At 43.5% G+C, this 20,930-nt stretch overlaps 1 protein-coding gene across 3 annotated transcripts in view; it reads right to left on the bottom strand.

The window, feature by feature from the left end:
• Window positions 1–6,255: 6,255 nt before the first annotated feature.
• The window catches only part of ate1 (arginyltransferase 1), a 59,229-nt gene continuing 44,554 nt past the window's right edge, over window positions 6,256–20,930 (bottom strand). For all 3 annotated transcript variants that reach the window (XM_028603522.1, XM_028603520.1, XM_028603521.1), the window contains 2 exons: window positions 13,813–13,933; window positions 6,256–7,134 (listed from right to left, as the gene is read on the bottom strand). In XM_028603522.1, the coding sequence (XP_028459323.1) occupies window positions 6,956–7,134; window positions 13,813–13,933 (300 nt within the window). In that variant the 3' untranslated portion in view covers window positions 6,256–6,955. The remainder of the gene's footprint in view (window positions 7,135–13,812; window positions 13,934–20,930) is intronic.

The following is a 20,930-nucleotide window of genomic DNA, read 5'->3' on the forward strand; positions in this document are numbered from 1 at the left end:
CAAGAAAAGTGTGTGAATCGTTGCTTCCTGCTTTTTAAGGTAATCCTAGAAAATCTACAGGCATTTGTAGTACTGTCTACTACGACACCTCCATCAAGAAAAACACCATTACACCACAGTGGAGGAAAACAGTGTCAAAAAGGAATTCTTTAGCTGCTATGACTTCTCTCTTCAGGCTGGAGTTGTGTAGCCTGCGTAGGCCATAAATATCAGCGCTTTTATAATCTTAATTACACAGACATTTTTCTGTTCTCCTCCACGGGCCAGCTCCCTCTCGGACCCAGCAGGTTGCCGTGACGATGCCAAGCACTCCCCTCCACAACAACAACAGCAGCATTCAACAGGCGAAGATTTAGAGCTCTGCAAATATTGGCTGCGCTGGCCTTCATGTGTCAAGAATGGGAGGGATACAAATTTAGGGGGGGAGGGGGTTGGTGTTGATGATCGTGATTCTCACCTCTACGTGTTTTAAACCCACATCCAGTATGGAAACTAGAAGGACAATGCGACAGGGAGAGGTACGTTTTTCCGTAGTGGAGTTACATCAAATCAAGGCAGAAAAAGCAGCAGGGAGAGAGAGAGAGAGCAATCAAAAGAAGATTTAGATTCCCACCCAGAAGAGACAGCGAACATATTGAGAGTTGGGTCGACTCCCACCACCGCCCGAAAGCTCTCCTCTATTCACCCTGACACATTAGTATTCTAATGCCAGTGGGAATATGTATGACTGCATCCGAGAGAAAGAGACGCACAAGCCTGTGCCAGAGGAGCAGGGGAAAAGACAATGAAGGGGTGAACAGAAGAGAGACGTTAATGTGGTAAAGTCCTGTAGGGAGAGAAGCATTAACACCATAGAGGGTTTTTCTTTTTTTTTTTTTTTTTTTTTTTTTTATATGATGACACTATTTATTTCCCTGCAGTCATTGTCTGCACGTCTCCATGCCGAAACAGCAGAGTTTTAAGACCAGAGGGGCTCTCTTCTCATGCGGGTGCACCCCGGTTCACCTTTATAGTCACACAAGGAATTAATAATAATGAATTACAGTACAGCTTTTGTTCTACAAAGCATGTTTTCGGTTATAGTTTAACCTCATGCACTCACATTCGTTACTTAGTAAAAGTACCAATACCACACAGCAAAAATACTCATTTAGAAGAACGGTCCTGCATTTAAAATCCTACTCCAGAAAAACTTAAGAAATATTATCAGGAAATGTACTTAAAGTATCAAATGTAAAAGTAGTCTATAGAAAATTGCCCCCTGTGACTGATACAGTTAGTACACGTGGCATTGCCATGGCATTTTACTGCAGTAGCTGGTTGAGGTGAAGGTGGTTTTACATACTGTAGTTAGTTAAGTCCAGTGGCTCCCGACTCAGGTGTCACGCTGCTCCAATAAATAATATAGACTCATAATATAAATATAAATGTAGGATGAGTAATGAGGTTGAAACGAAGAAGTTCTGCAACACCAATTTGTATTCATCTTTTGGAATTATTATTATTATTAATTTAAATGAAACCATCTGAGAGAGTAAGAAGTGAAGTGTTTACTTGGTAGAACTGCTAACAACTCATAGAGATCTGAAACATGACAAGGGGCCCCAACCAGACACTGCTTTTTTGTGATTAAAGTCAAGTCATTCTTGTAAGAAGGGCACAAGTCGGAAATGTTTAATCTTTAACAATGTATTGTAATTTATGGACATAATTACCTACTGAATAAGCAGAGATGAGAAGTAACGAAGTGCAAATACTTTGTTACTGTACTCAAGTAGATTTTTCAGATTTCAGTTTTACTTTACTATTTTTTTTGTGCCGATTTTTTACTTTTACTCCTTACATTTTTAACACAAATATTGGTACTTTCTACTCCTTACATTTTACAAAATTGGCTCGTTACTTTAGTGTCTAATCATTCCGGTGGAGTTACCGTTATTATTTGTCGCGTCATCAATACCGAATTCAATCTAATTGGATGGGAATATAGGTTGTTATAATGTGCTGCACATTGTGCCAACCGAAACACCACAAACTGCTGGCTTTCAAGAATTTACCATTAAATAAACAAAAGAAAAACACATAAAATGCATGCAGGTAAATGCATCTTTTTGTTGTTATGAAAAGCTGTTTGTTGTTTGTTTCAGTAACTTTATTAAGTTTACGTTAATGGTCAGTTAAGGCTCAAAATTGTACTTATGTACAGTAAATGTACCTAGTTACAGTCCACCACTGGTGAAAAGGATAGGTATTCCTAATGGAAAAACAATGCTCAGCTGATCAACAGTTTGAGGCTCCTATCCAGTCATGTAGTAGAAAATAACTGTGTAAACTTCAGCCATTGATAATCACAAAGCATCAATATAAATCTGTTAAGAAGAGTTAAGAGGTCATTTGTTCTTCTGTTCTCTTTAAAGTCCCTTTTATTCCCTTATGAGCGCAATGAATTTGAACTATTTAGCAAATAAATCAACTGAGCTTAAACTGTTTAGTCTTGACTACATGCCTGCATCAGACTGAACATATGTACACAACAACCTGATGCTTGTGAATATTTTCACCATCTCCAACAGAGAGTTGGATCAACTTGAAGCCCCATGTCAAAATGCATTTTCTACGGTCCGTTAATAACTCAGGCTAATCACTTTAGCATTGTCTCTAGGGGCACAATGCCTCCCCTCATGTCCCGTATCCTAGCGAGGGGGCTAGGGAGCGGTCTGGTGACGGTGTGTTGAATTTGGGTGACAGGGCCCCAGTGGGAGTGGGCGCCCCCCTGTCCCTTAGATAATCCCCAGGAGAAAGGGCCTGCATTTAGGGTGCGATACGCTTAATCCAAGGGGGCCCTGTTCACAAAGGAGCTCGGCACTTCCTTTGGCCTGGGAGCTTCCGCTGGTCTGGGGGGCCTGGCGTGGGTGCCAGTACAAACAAGAGACAATAATACACGTCCGCACTACAATGACACAAACAACAGACATATACACACACATACACACAGACCTCATGGAATGGTGGAGAGAGGAGTGAGCATGGGAGAATCCAAGAAACAAACTTGTAAATTCACACTGTCCTTACGGGGAGCCAAGCCAAACAAGCAGCCCACGCTCAGCAAGAGTAAACACGGAGCACACACACACACATATATATATATATATATATATATATATATATATATATATATATATATATATATATATATATATATATATATATACATATATGATATATATATATATAAGTACTGTGGGCAGAGGCAGTGTTTACATTCTGCCCCCGGGTACGATGAAACAAAGCTTGTGTGTACTGCCGAAAGATTAGCTCAGAGAAAGACCGAAACAGAGAGGGATCAAACAGCTCGCTGCCTACAGATAGTTTCATAAACAGGAAGACAGCGTCATGTAATGGCCCCTTTCAGATGCTAAATGGAGTCTCATATACAGTAGATGTGATCAGGGGATGCTGGTGGATGACGTACCCCCCCTTAATCTCCATCAGCATTTGTGTTCCTACTCTAAGGGAAAATGAATATTTAAAAAAAAAAAAAAAAAAAAAGATAAAAATCAGCAAACTTGTTCTTTTCCTAAACACATTTTCCCTCTTATTTACCACAAAAGCAAATTATACTCACCAAGGCACGCACATAGCATTTAGAGACATTTACGTAAACAGCTGAGGGATATTATTCCATATTTCTCTGTCATGATTCCACACACGAGTTTGGATTAGACATTTGGAAAAAGGGAAATACATCAGGAATGGTGTCTTTTTTCCCCTCATTTTCAGACATGCTTTTCCTTCCCATACTATTTCACGCTGACACATCCTCTTTCGTCCGTGGGTCCCCTAGCATATTCACTTGGCCCCAATACATGTGTGGAGATACAGCAGATGGGGGAGTTCTGTTGTGTAGGGGTAGAATAGGGGTAGAAATACTTGTAACAAATAGTTATTTACTTGAGATTAAACTGACATTTAAACTGCTGTCACTGCTTACACAACAGCTGACACTAACGTGCACACACTTTAATTAATTCTGGTACAGTAACTTCAACTGAAATTTCAGTTGCTTTTAACTTTTACATCCCAACTAGCATTTTGATTTCTTTCATCCTTTAGTCTAACCGATCGAGGCAGCGGGAGACCAGCACCTCCTGTGTTCTGCGAGGTAAAAAATGTTTTTTTTTTCAAAGAAGTCTGGTGGCTTGGATGAAGTCGGAAAGGTAAAGCAGTGAACATATTCTAACTATTGTGTTTACTTAAACAGATATTGATTTTTTTTCATTTTTTTTAGGTGGCAGAACTGCATTTTGCTGTGGGCGCCCATCCACAGCAGTACATTGCTTTGGACTCGTGTCGGCTTTTCCAAACTGCGGACAGGCTGACCGCCATCTACTGTAGGTAATACACTGACTATAGATAAGTACCTCATACAACCCCACTTCAAAATATCCAAACTATCCCTTTAAGGTTATCTTACTACAGGGTCGTACTCTCCTTTCACAGCTTTTTGGCAGTCTCTTTATTTTCCAGTGGGACAAACCCCCACCCATTTGGCACCAACACAGCTTAAAATAAACCACAGAGAGTATTTTAACCATCTCTGTGACCCAGGTCGGACATGAAGATTAAGCCTTCTCTCTAGGCCCATCCATTCTCTGAATGCTGACCTTTGGCTGAACGGTATTTCAGCAGCAGTACGTGGTCAGTACGTACCTCACACTTAATAAGAATTATGAGCAGTGACACAATTATATATCAGCGTAATGTCCAAACCCTGCCATGCTGTGTCTTGCAGCATTATGGACTCATAAAATTGCCGACTGGTCCAGGCCTTTTGTTTTGACAGAGAAGAGGTCCACCACAGAACTGGCACACGTCCTTATGTGTGGCGTCCACCAAGACTAACTACTCGTGACAGCGCCAGGAGTGTGTGTGTATGTGTCTGTGTGAGTGCACATTTAGTCCAAGGGAAAGCATGCCTAATGTGGGAGAGAATCAGTGAATCCAACATGGCTACTGGCCAGCATCAGTGTTCCCTTCTTAGAGAATTAGCCTGTCAATCCATCCTAATTCCTGAGGACACGAGTGCTTTTAAACCCTGGTTGAGTTTAACCTGGAGAGACCGACTCTCTCAACCGTTTCCTCAGGATTGGGTGCAGACAGGCTGGCAGAATGGGTGGCAGGCCAGGCCACACTGGAGAGCAGAGAGCTGCTTCACAAATACAAGTCTAGTCCAGGGTCAAGCTGACACTTCACATTATCTGTGCTTACACCCTTTCCTTTAGTTAGTTGCACAATTGTGTGTCTCTAAGTTCTAGGTTAAGAGATATCCCACACACAACATGACTAACCACCTCAGAAATACATTAATATGTGCAAGTGTTTTTAAAAAGTATATCTAACGGTTAATGCTAAGATCATGGCGGGAAAACCCTGGTATCATCATGTATGTTCAGTTTCACCTCCAAACTGTACACCACTGTTGTTGTTTGTTTTTTTATTACATGATTTCTAAGTTAATTTATCAGCGATGGACATCATAGATAGATTTAGACATCTAGAGTTGCTTTGGAGCAAACAATATTACCAGGTTATGCATTAAATATGAAATAGGGGATGCAGTGGCTTGGTCCGTAGGGACTTGGCTTGGGAACTGAAGGGTTGCCGGTTCAAGTCCCCATGCTGGAGAGGTGGCAGTTCACTTCCTGGGCACTGCCCTTGAGCAAGGCACCGAACCCCCCCCAACTGCTCGGGGCGCCTGTCATGGCAGCCCCCTCACTCTGACATCTCTGTAGAGGTCCTAGGCATGTGTGTGTATTCCGGGCCTGTGTGTAATAACTCACAACAGCGTGTAAAATGCAATTTCCTCTTGCGGGATCAATAATGTATATCTTAATCTTAAATCTGTTCAATAACTAAATTAAGATAGCAAGCCTGGCTGCTGGCCGAGCCCTGCCCTGGCTTAGAGCTGGGCTGCTGTTGACACTCTGTTAGAGGGCTAGAAGCCTTTGGCGTTTGTGTTCTGCCGGCTCATATATCTAACACCTGTTGCTTGGCCCAATCCAACAAGTCTACACTCAAGCACTAATCTTTGGGCGTGCATGTATTCTGGGATACATACTGTACTTCTGTATGTGTAAAAATGTGCACAATTTGTGCCAGCAATAGATCATTTAATGCATTATTGTTCCCCAAATCCAGCTGCCAATGGATTCAAGGTTGTGTTGCAAAATTATCATGCAAAGGAAAGCCACAAAGTCCAAGCAGGGAATATACAACCTTTTTATTTGGTTTAACCAAAAATAAAAGTGTCAATATTAAAAGAAAAGCAAATGAAGCTATAAATATTGCAGACAAAAACATTGAAAACAGAGTTCTTTGGGTCAAATAAATCCAGTGATAAAAAAAAAAAGTAAGTAAGTGAAGTTTGGGGATAGAATGTAAGAAACTAAGGACCAACTTCACTGAACATTCAAAGTAGCACATGCTCTTCAAGTGGCAACGCTGACGTACATCTAAACATGTGTCAGTTCAGAAGAGAGCTGTCGCCTGTGTGGAGCATCGTCATCAGGAACAACATAACTGAAGCGTACAGAGGATGGAAAAATCTAAGTGATGAACAGACAAAATATCAAAATAACCGATCCCTGATGGGAGTCGAATCAAACCAAAGGATGCGGAAGAACTAAACTGAGAATAGATACTGCAGGATTCATTGATGGATAAACGTGAATGAGGCCAGTGGGTGAATGGACACATATATAGACAGTGAGCTGCTACTGCATTGTTCCAGCCTGTGTAAAGCTAAGCGTGGTGAGACTACTGGGAGCAGCAGCAGAAAGCACTTTCACACACAGTGAGAAGACACACAGACATACATTAACAGAAACACACAGACAGCTGGGAGGTGTGTATTCATGTATATTTAAAAAGGTGCAGTGGTGTGACGCTGTAATGTTTAGGAGCGGTAAAGCAAGATCCTTTCTGCACAGTCCTGGCCAACCAAGCCGGCGTACTGCTGCACCTCCGTCTCGTCGTTGGAGCCTTTGCGCTTGCGGGTGTAGGCTGCGTAGGGCATGGCGGCCCGTTTGTATAGCACCAGAGCTCGGCCCACATCCTTCAGCACCCGAGCATCTCCTGGACACAAACATGAGAACATAATAAGGAGCAGTGGAGACACATCAAGCACAATGAACATTGTCCTTATTTTCCCCACATTCTTACGAGTTAACCTCTGAGTGACTTGGCAGGGACGCACCATTATTCCGAGAAGCTGTTGGAGGAGCACAAAGCATTTTCCCCCCACAGCTCTAATTCCCCTATGCCCTAAACCTGTAGTCACGGTGGTGCGTGAGCAGGCTAGTTAGTGGGCCGTGTTTACGGGAGCATTGCTCCCTGCTGGCTTGCCAAACTCAGCATTTCATTAGGTCCTGTGTCATACAATGCCAGCTCCCATCAGACCAGTGAAATCACTGCTAATCTCAAAAGTGTGCGTGTTCAGCAGCTAAGAACGGTCTTCTGGAGAGTCGGATGGGGAAAAAAAAAAAAAAAAAAAAAAGTAAAAAAAACAACAACAACCTGATGACCCTCATTCTGACACTAAAACCGCTGCCTCCAGGAGTGAGAGGTTGAGCCAAGCTGCCCACAGCTGGCGCCAAGAGGACATGCAAGGGGTAGCACAGCAGGGAGTATCAACTGAGCCCAAATGCACTGCACATAATGTGTGAATGCAAGTGGGCCTCAAAAACCCATCATGAGCTCTAAATCTTTCACTCCAGTCAGAACTGAGGACTTCTTCATTCACTGGAACTTTAATAAGTATCTCATCCCCAACGGATGCTCTAGTCACTGCTTAGCTCTTAGCGAAGGATTTTAAATTCATACTGTGCTTTCTGAAATGTGCATCCCCCTACACACTCCACACACACAGTGTTTCATTCAATCAACCTGTCATGTCTGGAGCAATCCTGGTCTGGCTTGGCTAAGAGGATGCAGATGAAAATAAACCTCAGGCCAGGCTGTGGAGTGGACTAGCTTGCCAGGCCCATGGCGACACATCAGTCAAACAGGAGCGAGTTAGATTTCGTATTAATAGAGCTCGGGGCCTCCTACTCGCCACTACGGCTCCCCGTGACGACACCCATATGGCTCCCAGCTGAGCGCCCAGGTGGTACGAGTGATGCACGTGCACATATTTCTGCCTTCTTCCTAAAATATCCGCCACACTCCTGCTAAATCCCACCTGATTGCCTAATAAAGTGGGGAAACGAGACAACTGAGAAAAAAAGATGCTAAACTGTGATGTAATGCCACAAACAAAAGGTCTTTGCGCTTGTGCCAGATGCCAGTTTACAAAGCAGTATGACTCAATCAACTTTGCTGCTATGATCAGTTCTAAATGTTACAGGCATAAAGTAGCATTGCAATAAACAAAGACTAAATCAGGACAGCAGCACCAGGGGGACATTTTGAAATCTCGCAAATTAAAGAGTTAAAATAGTCACGTGTTTAGGTAGCTGTACAGTAAGTGAATGTCCCAACTCTTCATGTACCACTATGGCCTCTAACTTAGCACAGACACTACCTGAGAAGCAAGCCAGAGGAAAGAAGAGAGATGGGTATAAACACAAAGCCCAGAGGCTCCTTAGCTCTCACATCCCAATCTCCATAAAGATATTTTCATATTAAACTTTCTTTTCTTTTTTTTAACCCCCCCCCCCTGTGGATTCATATTTTATGTTTTAGCCTCATTTCCCTGCTCAGTAATGCCCTAACCGCTGTGTCTTTCCCCTACTCTAAAAATCTGCTGAGTCACATCATCGAAAAAAAACTTTCAACTTTAAAATCAAGAAAATCAGCAGTATGTTAAGTCCCAACGTGGGGGGTGGGGGCAGGATGTAAACATGTTATGCAACTCCATGCAACCGTCATTTTGCTCCACGAAGAATTAATGCGTACCGACGGGATGAAAGTGAAAATATTTAAACGTTTGATGCTTCCTGAATAACTTAAACTGCCTTTAACATGATCTCTCTAAGCCATGTGCCTCCTCATGTTCTTTATCAGTGTGACAGCCCACTTACACAACAGTTAAGCAAAGGTACACTTGCCCACTCAAATGTGACACTGCTCTAAAGCGCCACTGTCCCTTCTAAAGATATTAAGTAGTGGACATTTTACAGACCTAAATGGATAGCAGCATGCTGCTTTAAGATGGTCTATTAACCTTAACAGTAATACTGAGCAGAGGTCCTATCTCTCTCTCTCTCACTCTCTCCCCTACTCAAGGCAATCCAAACATCCGCTGCTCACATAAACATCTTTCATTGCTTCTTCACTCACTCCGTACTCCACCAATGCCCCATCCTCAGTTTGAGTAGCTCCAGACCCTGTTTCCCCGCCAGGCCCACCGGACGTTCAGTGACACGTCGCTTTGAGGTCGCGGCTTCTCGGGGTCGCGGGTTCAAGGGTCGGGGGGGCGGAGAGAGGAGTGGCAAGAGTCGGTCGGGGAGTGAGAGGGTCAGAGCCGAGGCTAGGGGCCTTGACACCTCGCCACGCTCCGCTCTCTCTTCCCATCCATTTCCAACTTTCAAAACACTTGCTTAACACCGGACGCTGGTCAAAGGCAGGCCATCAGGTTATGACCACTTCCTATGACCCAATGTCGCAAATCCAAAACTTGGCTTACGTTTGAAAAGAGAAAGGCCAAAATGGTGGTGTAGCGTAGTGAGTAAAAAGCCTGCTCTTTGACCGGAAGACCAGGGTTCAAGCCCCTGTGTTAGAGCGCATCCTTCCAGCTGACCTGGAATCTCTGGAGCTGACCATTCATTTTGACCTCCAGCAAGAGAATTCCCCTGGATTATAAAAGGATATTAACATTATTATTGTTATTAAAATGAGGGGAAAATTCACAGATCCGGGGGAAAAACAACCTCCTGCATTATAACTGAGAGGAATTATATGTGTCTCCGCCCACCCCCCCACACTCTGAATGGAAACATTACCGCGAGTCAGGCTAAGGAGCAGACAGCCTGCTGAAGAGCAGAGCAAAGTGGCCCTGACAGTGAGACAAGATATGAAAGTGCATACGGTAAAATCTAGAAATATAGTGGAGAGTGTCAGGCTAGCACACCGAATGTTTTGGCTTCACTTTGCATGGCTGAAAGCACACTGTAGATCTCAGAGTCAATCAGCTTGATGAGAATTAAATGTGTGTATCTGTATCAGATATGAAAGAGAGAGACCAACAGAATGAGAATATGCTATTTCAACATTGTAGATATTGTAATGAATGCAACATAGTATAGTGTTTCTATGCAATGTGCAATTTTGTGCATATGATTTGGCGCCTGCTGGACGCACTCAAGGTCCAGGGGGTGTCTACTTGTGTCACACATTTTTGCAAATATTTATTCTGCTGAGCTTGCAATGCCCCTACTTCTTTCTCCGTCAAGCAAACACTAGATTACGAGTATGTGAGATATAATATATCTGTGCTGTGTAAAATGTGGGTCTATGTGTGAGTGTGTATACACACACTGTATTTACACACACTGTATGTACATTTGTGAGAGGCCCGAGGGCCCTCGATGTGTCAGCAACAGGCATGTAATCAATGTGAGCCAGCTTTGGACAGAGTTGTGTAAACTTTAGATCGGCTGTCTTTACACACCTCATTAAGACAGCTCTGTAACCCGGTCACCCTTACAATCAGAATGCACTCCCAGCACCCCCAATTCTCTTTCACCCCTGGGTGAGGCATGGAGTTCAAGGGCCTTGCAATAAGCCTGAGTTGGAATTAATGATGACTCAAAAACATTTTATAAACATAATTTTCTGTCAAGTTGTATTTATCTTTTCTTTTTTTTTTCTTTTTACTTTTTAGATCAAGAAGCTTTGTTCTCACTTTCAAGAATAGAAAGTTATATTGTCACTTAACCCTAATCTCTACCGGCATGTTTTAACATATCTCACTCTACCCCAGTTTTATTTTATGTACCAAAAACTTAAAGCTTAACCCTGTTGATAGGGTATTGATAAAAGTTTTGGGAGCCTCATTTGACAACCAGCCTAAAAGGTAATTGCTATTAAATATATATATATTCTGTTGAATAATTGTTGTTAGTCAACAGAAAAAAGTGGGTAGATTAAGAGGTTGTCCATTGAACCAGCTGTTGTGTATCCGTTGAACAGCTGATCCACCGGCACACTGAATATCTACTGACACGTAGCAAACTCAAGAGTAGACAACCAAAACAGCAACACTCGTATTTCATGGGAGCATAGTGAGCAATCAGGCTAGAGTATGAAATGTCATTATCACAGCACACCACAGCAGCGAGTAAATGAGACTGCAACAGATGGTTATTTCCTGAAAGATACATAGGAGATTTCCACACCATTACATGCAGCCAGGACTTCCCCAGGACTTAAAAACAGATTGCAACATGTCTTTATTTAGACCCCAAACAAGCCACACATTGATAAACTGCCAATTAGGACTTGGGCCACAGGTCTCAGCAGTGTGTCATGCTGCTAACCTGACGATGACACTGCAGGCTGACCTGGTGACTGACTGACCACTGGGTGGATTTCTGGAGACAAGACAGAACCCTCCAAACCACCACTACAGTCTGGCACCGCACAGCTTTGGCAACAGACCGGAAAGCTAACCATCGAGACAGCTAGCGCTGAAACGCAATGACACTGCGTTTGGACAGCTAGGCCTGAAATAATGTCCAGACTCGTCCAAGATCAACAGTCCACGCAGGAATGGAGGCACCGCAAGAGCCACAGACGCACAAACACACTCTGGCCACAGTGAAAATGGCTAACTCTGAGACCGCCACTTTGTCCTCAGTAATTTGTGCCTACTTGGGGATTAGAGGTATGATTGACAAGAAAAGGTCAGACCTACCACTGGCTAAGCTGTTAATGGCAACGATGTAGTGTAAATGACCAGCCTACTAATGGCCTTTTAAATGCCCTCTTTTTCTCTTGGGTGTGGTGCTTTTACCACCACTTGAGTAAACAAGAAAAACTTGCCAGGACATGGGGAAAAAAAAAAAAGTAGAATCCTTATTTCCTTAAGACAAGTATTAAGACTTTGATTCTGAAATGGAGAACAGAGGAAACAGGCATCTGTGCCACAGAACCCTTTTTTCTTTGAACTTGACTGATCATTTGTGTTGGTTTTTACTTCTCTGCATGGCCCCGAGTCCAAGTATGACCTCACTACAACAAACTCTTAAGCTGTCTCTCCACATTCACATATCCTTCTTTCCTCCTCCACCTCCCTGTCAATCTGTCTCTTATTTTATTGTACTTCTCTCTCTTCTAGTGCCAGCATACAACTACCAGCCTCCCTCCCTTTCTCTTCCAATCTGTATAAAAATCATTTTTATCACCCTCTCCATCTATCTATTCCTCTATTACCCCCTCTCTTACCCTTCATCCATCAATCCCAGTCTACTTGACAATCAAAATTACTGTCCTCTCACATCTCCTATTGCTATGTACTGTATCAGTGGATCTTCTCTGTTTGGTGCCCGTCTGGTGATGCAGATTAATGGGGGAAGAGTAAAACAGTAGATGGCTGGCCCCTGTACACTCAACCACTGCGGTTACAGACCCATGCAATATGAAAAGCATGTGTAGGTATGTGTACATGTTTAAACTATGTGCACTCATACCAACAATCTCAATCTCAAAACAATAGTCCTCTCCTACAATAATGCCTATAATACAGTATCGAACAGTATACCTTATTTTACTTTTACACTCCGAGGCTAAGCGGCGTCATACTCATGGGAATGTGTCAGTCGACAAGCTGCAGGAATTTTACCAACTAGAAAAGCATGCAGAATCAACGAGCAGAGAGAGATTTTAGAAATAAGGAGACAGAAGATGTATCAGTCTCTTTGGCTATGCACATAACCATAACTAAAACTCTCCTTTTAAAACTTTCAACTCATTTACACTCTGGTAAACACTCTCTCTGGGCCCCTATCTCTCAGCCCACAAGTCCAGGCGATGAGCGCCTGCCAGTCTACATTCTGCATGTGGTTTATTATTGCTAATATCTAGGGGTGGGGGAAAAAATCGATACAGCATAGTATCGCGATATTTTTCGTGGCAATACTGTATCGAAACACAGACGCCAAGTATCGATCTTTTATGATATATGTGTTGGTCAGTTTGTCTGCTTGACAATCACATTTTGCACCAATAAAACTGAAGTGTGATGAACAAACAGAGAAATGTATATTTTTAGATACAACAGATGTCGACAAAATTGTCCTTTCGGGACATCATTTGAAATTGGGAAAAATCTGAAGTTGGAAAAAAGGTAATATATTGCAATATATCGCAGAATATTGCAATATCTTTAAAATCGCAATAATATCGTATCGTGACACAAGTATCGGGATATCGTATCGTGAGGCCTCTGGTGATTCCCACCCCTATTAATATCACTATTATCCATAATGGCAGCGCTGGCTCTGCTCGGACCATGCTGAAGGATCACGGGGAGTGAAGGCTGTGTGATCAGAGCTGTCGGCCCTCTGTTTAACCCCGTTCAGTGACTGCACGCCGCCTTGGAGCAAGCCCACAGATTTTAATACACAGTGAAACCGGATCAGATGTTAACACGAGGTTCATGGGTTCATCCAGAACAGCGTGTACGAAGAACTGGAGGATGCAAGACCAAGCTCACAGGGACAGGTCAGTAAGTTAGGAAAATGCTGGGTTTTTTTTCTCCAGTTTCAGACATTAAATGAATGTTGGTTACAGTAAGGTGTTACATTGTTGTACCTGCATCAGGATCCTGGTTGAAACGAGCATAGCGGGAGTTCTCCAGCTTGGGTAGGCATTGCTCTATTGGTACCCAGGCATAGGTTTCAGGGCACAGGAGATCTGAAGGCCGGTACTGGCCCTGGGGAATGAAAAAGAGACAGCGAGAGAGAGGGTTACAACTTCTCCTGCTAAAAAAAAACATTATTGTTCAATCAATCAGCACAAAATGTCAATTTTAAAAATGTATTAGTTTTTTGTGTGTTTTTTTCCCAGGGAAAATGCCAAACTTTTGCTTAGAACTTGCTTCTTAAATGCCAGGATTTTTTTTTATATTGCCATGAATTCAACACAGTCCGACACAACAAGCAATTTGAATACATCGTATCATTTTCTAACATTTTATATACTCATTAATTAATCTATAAACATTTTAAATTGATGATGAAATAAATCACTTGTTGCAGCCCTAGCAACATGTTTTTTCACACGATGCTAGTGACCCTGTCAGGTTAAAGGTTTGACCAGTTGTAAACTGACCTCGGGGTCAGGATCAGGGTTGAGACCTGTTCTTTGTTTAAGTCATGCTTCACGGTATCAGGAGTGTTATGTTGTCTGCGATGCTGAGCGGGAAATGTAAACACACCAGCATATTGTAATGTGTGCTTGTGAAATGGGTACAAGTCTGTATTTGACCTAACATTTTGGATGGAAGGTAAACCAAGCTGAACAAAAACAGCTGCAGGGCAGAGAGAGAGAGAGAGAGAGAGAGAGAGAGAGAGAGAGAGAGAGAGAGAGAGAGAGAGAGAGAGAGAGAGAGAGAGAGAGAGAGAGAGAGAGAAATGAGTGAGGAGAAAAGGAGAAGGAGACTCCATTATCAGAGATCTGTGTTCTATCACACAAACAAACACAAACTGCCGGGATAGCTCTGTAAACAAGCAGGCGCCTGCAACGGGCCTGCTGCACCATCTCAACACACACAATAATATTTATCGCTTTTGAGACCGTAAACTGTAGGACAAAGACTCCAAAATGTACGCAACTGAGGTCAAAAATTGCTGGACGATTAAACTCAGAACAAAACAAAACACAAATGCCATTACAAACTCAAAATAAGCAAGACAAAGGAAATACCATGCCTGGCGCTTGGACCACGAGCCGTCTGTCTGTACGCCTGTACGGAAAATACGCTGCCTGTTTTTACATGTAGGATGAGATGCCACGACGATGAACTATGCTGCTTTACAGCTCTGAGAAATGAGAAATAGAAGAATTTGGTGCATGCACTCATAGTCAGGCTAAAGCAAAAGATACCAACAAGCTTTAAGTGCTTCTGCTAACAGATGGATGGTGGTGGAATGCTATGTATCTGTAGCTGCAATGGACACACACATTGATCGGATGCTCTCCATGTCCCAACAACCTACAACCTTCTGCAACTGTCGGCACGGTCAGCTTGACACTCTCACACTCTAGCTCCCCTCCATAGACTCCTTCAACACCGCAGTGGGACACACCTCTATATGCAGAACACACACACACACACACACACACACACACACACACACACACACACACACACACACACACACACACACACACACACACACACACACACACACACACACACACACACACACACACACACACACACACACACACACACACACACACACACACACACACACACACACACACACACACATCCCACTATAGGCCTCCGCACCCTGAATTTGCCCTTCAACTCAACCTGGATGCATAAAGGTGAAGAAAAGAAATAGAGGTGTGAATGGAGTAGCTAGCCTTTCACGAGAGATAATGAGAGAGCTAGAAGAAGAATGAAAACATGGGAGGAGACATGTTTGGATAAGCTATTATTCCATAAAAAAAAAAAGTGCGTGTTTGCACTTTGTATCAGTGTGCATTTGTAAAAGAAATAAAGTGGATGCCTGATTTCTGAAGGCCTCGGTTTTGTGTGTGTCTACAGTCCAACATGATATATTGAGTATTTCGCTGTAAAGCTTCAGCAGAAAGAGAGGTCTATCTAACCAACATGAAAGACAGAGTCTGGTCATGGCACAGGCACATCAATTCTTCCCCTGAAAAGAAGAAAAGGACGAGGAGAAGGACGTAGGAGGATGAGAGGACCCAGCTATTAGTGGTCTGGACAAGAGGAGAGAGAAAAGAAGAAAGAAGAGGGGAAAGAAAAGCCTGGTTTGCCACAACACATCTGTCAGCTTCTTTTCTTTATTGGACTGAAAGTGAAGACTGAGCTCACCACGGACTTTCTTTTTTCTTCCCTTCCACAGGTTGGCGTGAAGGCCCTGTAATTTACAGCTACCCCTGCAGCATCCTTTGGCTCTTCTTCAGCCCAGTGTTTCCAGCTTTCACATCAGCTTGCTCACAATATCCATCTCTTTATCTAACATTTACTTATAGCAACAGACAATGCAGTAATAGTTTTCTGAAACTTAGATCCGAGAGAGAGAGAGAGAGAGAGAGAGAGAGAGAGAGAGAGAGAGAGAAGGAGAGAGAGAGAGAGAGAGCAGAGTGTCACAGCCAACCTAATAGCGTGGAGTAAAATGGCCTATTCCTACAAATCTATGTTCCTGAGTGGCTGTTAGGTCAGCAAGTGGCGTGAGAAGGGCCACAGCAAGTGATAGTGACTGCATGTGAATGGCCACAAAGCCATATGGATGAGCTTTCTTGCATGTGTTTATGCGAGTTATTGGGTTAGAGGGCTAGCCGGCTCCTTGACAGATAACCAGGATGAGGCTTTCCAGATGAACATCTTTTTGGTTTGGTCCTCCCCTCTTGAGCGGCGGCTCTGTTCCTCCCTTTCTGAATGCTCAGAGCCTCCCTCACAAACCAATCCGTCACCATCCCTCCATCCCTTTCCTCCTTTCTGCGCTCGCATGTTCAGACGGATATAGAGGTGATGCCGATGACTGACAACCTCTGAAAGGCTCATTTAGAGAGATGGAAAAAAGGAGATGGTGGGGGGGGGGGGGGGGGGTGTGTGAAAAAAAGAAGTGGAGAAAGAAGGAAACATGTACAAACTTCAGCAGATAGACTTGGCTGCCGTCGGAGGTGTGAGAAATGACAGGGAGATAGGACTGAAATGGGGAGGGATGAGAGAAAATGAGGTGCAGATGGCTGGGTAACGGGATGGTATTTAACGTCACTGAGACCCAGACTGAGGCGAGCTGATGGAAGTGATAGGAGCAGTCTGAGTGCCAGGACGAAGGGGCCCAGCACTGAGAGAGGGTGTTGGAAGCTGGGGATGAAGAGGGAGGGCTTGACAGACAGAGGGTGAGATGAAGACGAGAACTAAAGAGCTGCATTTAACAGCAGCTACATGAAACAAAATGGACACCGTGCATTTACAAGTAAGAGAATGCACCCAGTCATTCCAATCTATTGTTTTGCAGTGTGTTTTGTTAATTAATGTGCAGAGGTCACCATTTATATGAAGGCAATCTGCCACAGTGCAGGGCTTCCCAATGAACTGAACTTTAACAAGACTGCGGGGGGAATTACTCAACCTCATTTGAATAACAAGCTGCCCCAGAGTAAACAATTACACAACCTCAATCATCACAAGTAAATAAACACACATCTCCACAGAGCTTGACACACGGTTACACAATACTTTGCAGATCTATTATCACGCCGAGCTCCCTCGGTGACACCGCATCACTCATTCTTTTCAGGCCACACACACACACACACACACACACACACACACACACACACACACACACACACACACACACACACACACACACACACACACACACACACACACACACACAGATACTGCAGCAGGGGCCCTGCTGTCAGACTGAACTTTATGGCCAACTCAACGACTGAAACACATAACTGTCACCGTGTTCCTCTCCTTCACTGTGCACCCTTTCCACACATGTCGGTCTTGTTTTCTCACACACCTCAAGATAGGGAGCGATGCCCCAGGCCCGTACCTGTGATTTATACGAAAACCAATTAATCAGACGCATAAATCGAGTGCCTCGCTGCAGTCAAGGAATCCTTGTGAAAACCTACAACGCTTTTGCATTCTGCTTTTTTTTTTTTTTTTTTTTTTTTCCTATCTCCTTGCCTGAGTATGAGTTCAGTATGTTTAAAGTTGAGACAGCTTTCATCAAGCGAGAGACCAAGTCAAGTGTCATTCACATGTCCCACCAATTCACATCAACTCAGCTTATTACCAGTTAAATAGTTTAATATTGTGCTGCAGTAAAAACCCGTGTCAGGCCAATATGTATTAGAACACGTCCTCTGGATAGAAAGTGATGTGTTTTATCCCTTTGGCAACAATAAAATGGGTTTGTGTGGAGCAAACGGAGGAAGAACTGAGGAAAAAATTCATGGATTAATGCAGCCATGCTTTTGGCTTTGGCATAACAATTCATGTCATTTAATTCTAAATATGTATCTGGTTTCAGCTTCTCAATTGTGAGGATTTGCTGCTATTCTGTTTTAAATCATTGTAAATTCAATAAGTTTGGGATGTGGACCATTGGTCGGAAAAAAGCAAAAGAAATAAAAGAAAATTATTGAAATTTGAAGAAGTCTACTTGGAAATTCTGTTAAAGCATTTTTCACAATATTCTGACATTACAAAGACCAAGCGATCGATCATTAAATTGAGAAAATAGAAAATGTATGCAGCCAAAGCCTGCAGAATCAAATCACTAATTAAAATTCATAGACCTACCCTGATGTCCTATATATCATTATTCTTACCCTTTGTTTTTTATGTTCCTTTTGTGTTTTCCCCTGCTTTCTATTACTTTTATATTGTCTTTAAATATTACTCCTGATATCATAAAATGACACTACCACATCTTGCATTAGAGGGAGACTTTTTGAGGATGAGGTCATTCACTGCTTCGCAGTCGCACAGCGGTTTTATGGTTCAAAGTGATCCTCTTTCAGGCTTGGTGGAGGAAAGACCAGAAGATAGGAGGTGGACTTGGTGTCCGAGTAAGAGGGTTTCCCTGCCTCCATGTGCATTACTTTACACCCACATCTGCTGCTGATTTCCTGCTCATATTGCCAGTTGGGTATTCACCCACCCTACACCTAGCTGAGGTGTCCCTTTACAGTAACGTGTGTGTGTGTGTATGTGTGTGCACGAGTCAGGGACTGTGCCCAATGTCTGAATGCAGTCTCAATGAGTCTATTCTTGTTAACAGTATCGGTGCAGCATGAATCTCTGCAGGAAAGAGCATTAAGTTATAGAGTAATCTGCAGGTCAACTGAACACCTACTTCAGTATGAGACAGAGCGCCTCCAAGAGTGTGATGTAAGGCTGGTCGCAGAATAGATGAGGTCACTAACGTTAGACCTTGCAGTTTTTGCTTCTGGCAAAAGATATTCAAAAAATAACATGCAATACAAACAGGAACCTGTTTCGTAATACAGGAGGTTGAACACAATAGTGAATGGGATATTTAGTCAGGATTAAGCATTTTGTCAAGCACTTTAAGCAGAACAAGGACATTTGACCCTAACAGACAAATACGGTCACCACCGTGTCACATTTGTGTACTCCTGGCAGTACGTTATTCAGCTGCTCGTCACCCAGGACAAGCCTGAACTCGGAGGGTATACAAAGGAGCCTAGTGTGACCCAGAGCCGAGCAGTGCTAACCTAGCCCGGGCCAGCACTCTGACCTGAGGTCACATTCAGCCAACCTTCGTCAAAAAACAATAAACAGAGGCCTGATCCTCTCTCTCTCTCTCTTTCTCTACCCCCCCCTCTATCGTCCTAAGACTGTTGAAATGCATACATTCTGTCCAGACAAGGGGGCATGGCCAGGGGGCCTGGAGCTGCTGATGGACACACGTAAACAGCGCAACTCACACAAACACACATGCAGCTAGACAAATAATACCAGAACCAAAGCAGGCTGGACATAGGGACAGCGCCAATGAAAGACATGTCCAAACAAGCAGTGTCTCAGAATAGACCACAGAGACGTACATTCACCACAGTCTGTGACAAAATGTACATACTTTTGTGTGTGTGTTTAGTTCTATGTGTGTGTGTGTGTGTGTGCCCCGAACATGTCTGGGCTCTGCGTTGGGGCGGATTTATCTTTACTGCTGCTGTTTAAACACTCCGGGCCCACCAAGGCCTTTTCACCCTACTCAACACATTACCACAGGTTTGGCCTTCAAATAAAGCACCCAGTTCTGTTAAGTCTCCCCCTTGGGCCCCTAGACAACCCACACAATCCCCTCCACCCACCCCAATCTGTCCCAGCCCTCCCTCGCCGGGCTATGCGTCACGGCTCCACGGATGACAGGTTAATGAGGAGAAAATATTTTTACAGGATCGCATTTCGACGGAGCCCTGAGAACCAATGGCAGCGCTTTTATGGGCATCAGCTCACCGACTGGGCACTTTTATCTCTTTATCTCCTCTGGTCTTTATAGGCAGGCGAGCTGTTACGCCTGTCTGACACAGACCACAGCTTACCGACTTGCAGTTAAAGCCGCAGCCCCTAATCTCGGTCTTAAAACCCCACCTCAAACTTCTGACTGCAAGACTAAACCCGAGGCCCTCCACCCACATTTTGAATAAGTGTCTAACTGCATTTATGAGACCAGCTTATTCTGTCCAGTAGTGCTTATCAAAGATCTGAATGCATTCCCTTGCCAAAAAGAAACTAGGCGTTTCAGACAAAGTGGCGCAGCTGCAGAAGGTTTGAAAATAAATAGTGCTGAAGTTAATGGCAAGGCCAATACCTCTGGCAGAAAGAGGGCTCTGGATCTGCTCAGCATGACACCATCTCCAAACTCTCATTTTCACCCTTGTGACCATCACACCTTTCCCTCACTCCTACCCTTCCACACACAGTAAGACTGAATCGTCTGACCTGACCTCTTGAACTCCGCTCCCTCGGACCATCCCCCTGTCAGCGCTCCTCCTGGGGGGTGCCAGGCAGCGGCTGCCCCCAGACTTTGCTGCAGCCTGTTAATGATTTGTTAAAAACACAACCGTGGCAGGCCACAACGAAAAGAAAAAAAGATGATGTATAAAAGAGAAGAGAAATTATCAAAAACTTTAAACAAATGTTTCTGCTAAGAGGTGCACTGTTGGTGGTCTCC

This window comes from Perca flavescens, chromosome 17 (genome assembly GCF_004354835.1).
Source record: "Perca flavescens isolate YP-PL-M2 chromosome 17, PFLA_1.0, whole genome shotgun sequence".
In the NCBI taxonomy this organism is placed as follows: domain Eukaryota; kingdom Metazoa; phylum Chordata; class Actinopteri; order Perciformes; family Percidae; genus Perca; species Perca flavescens.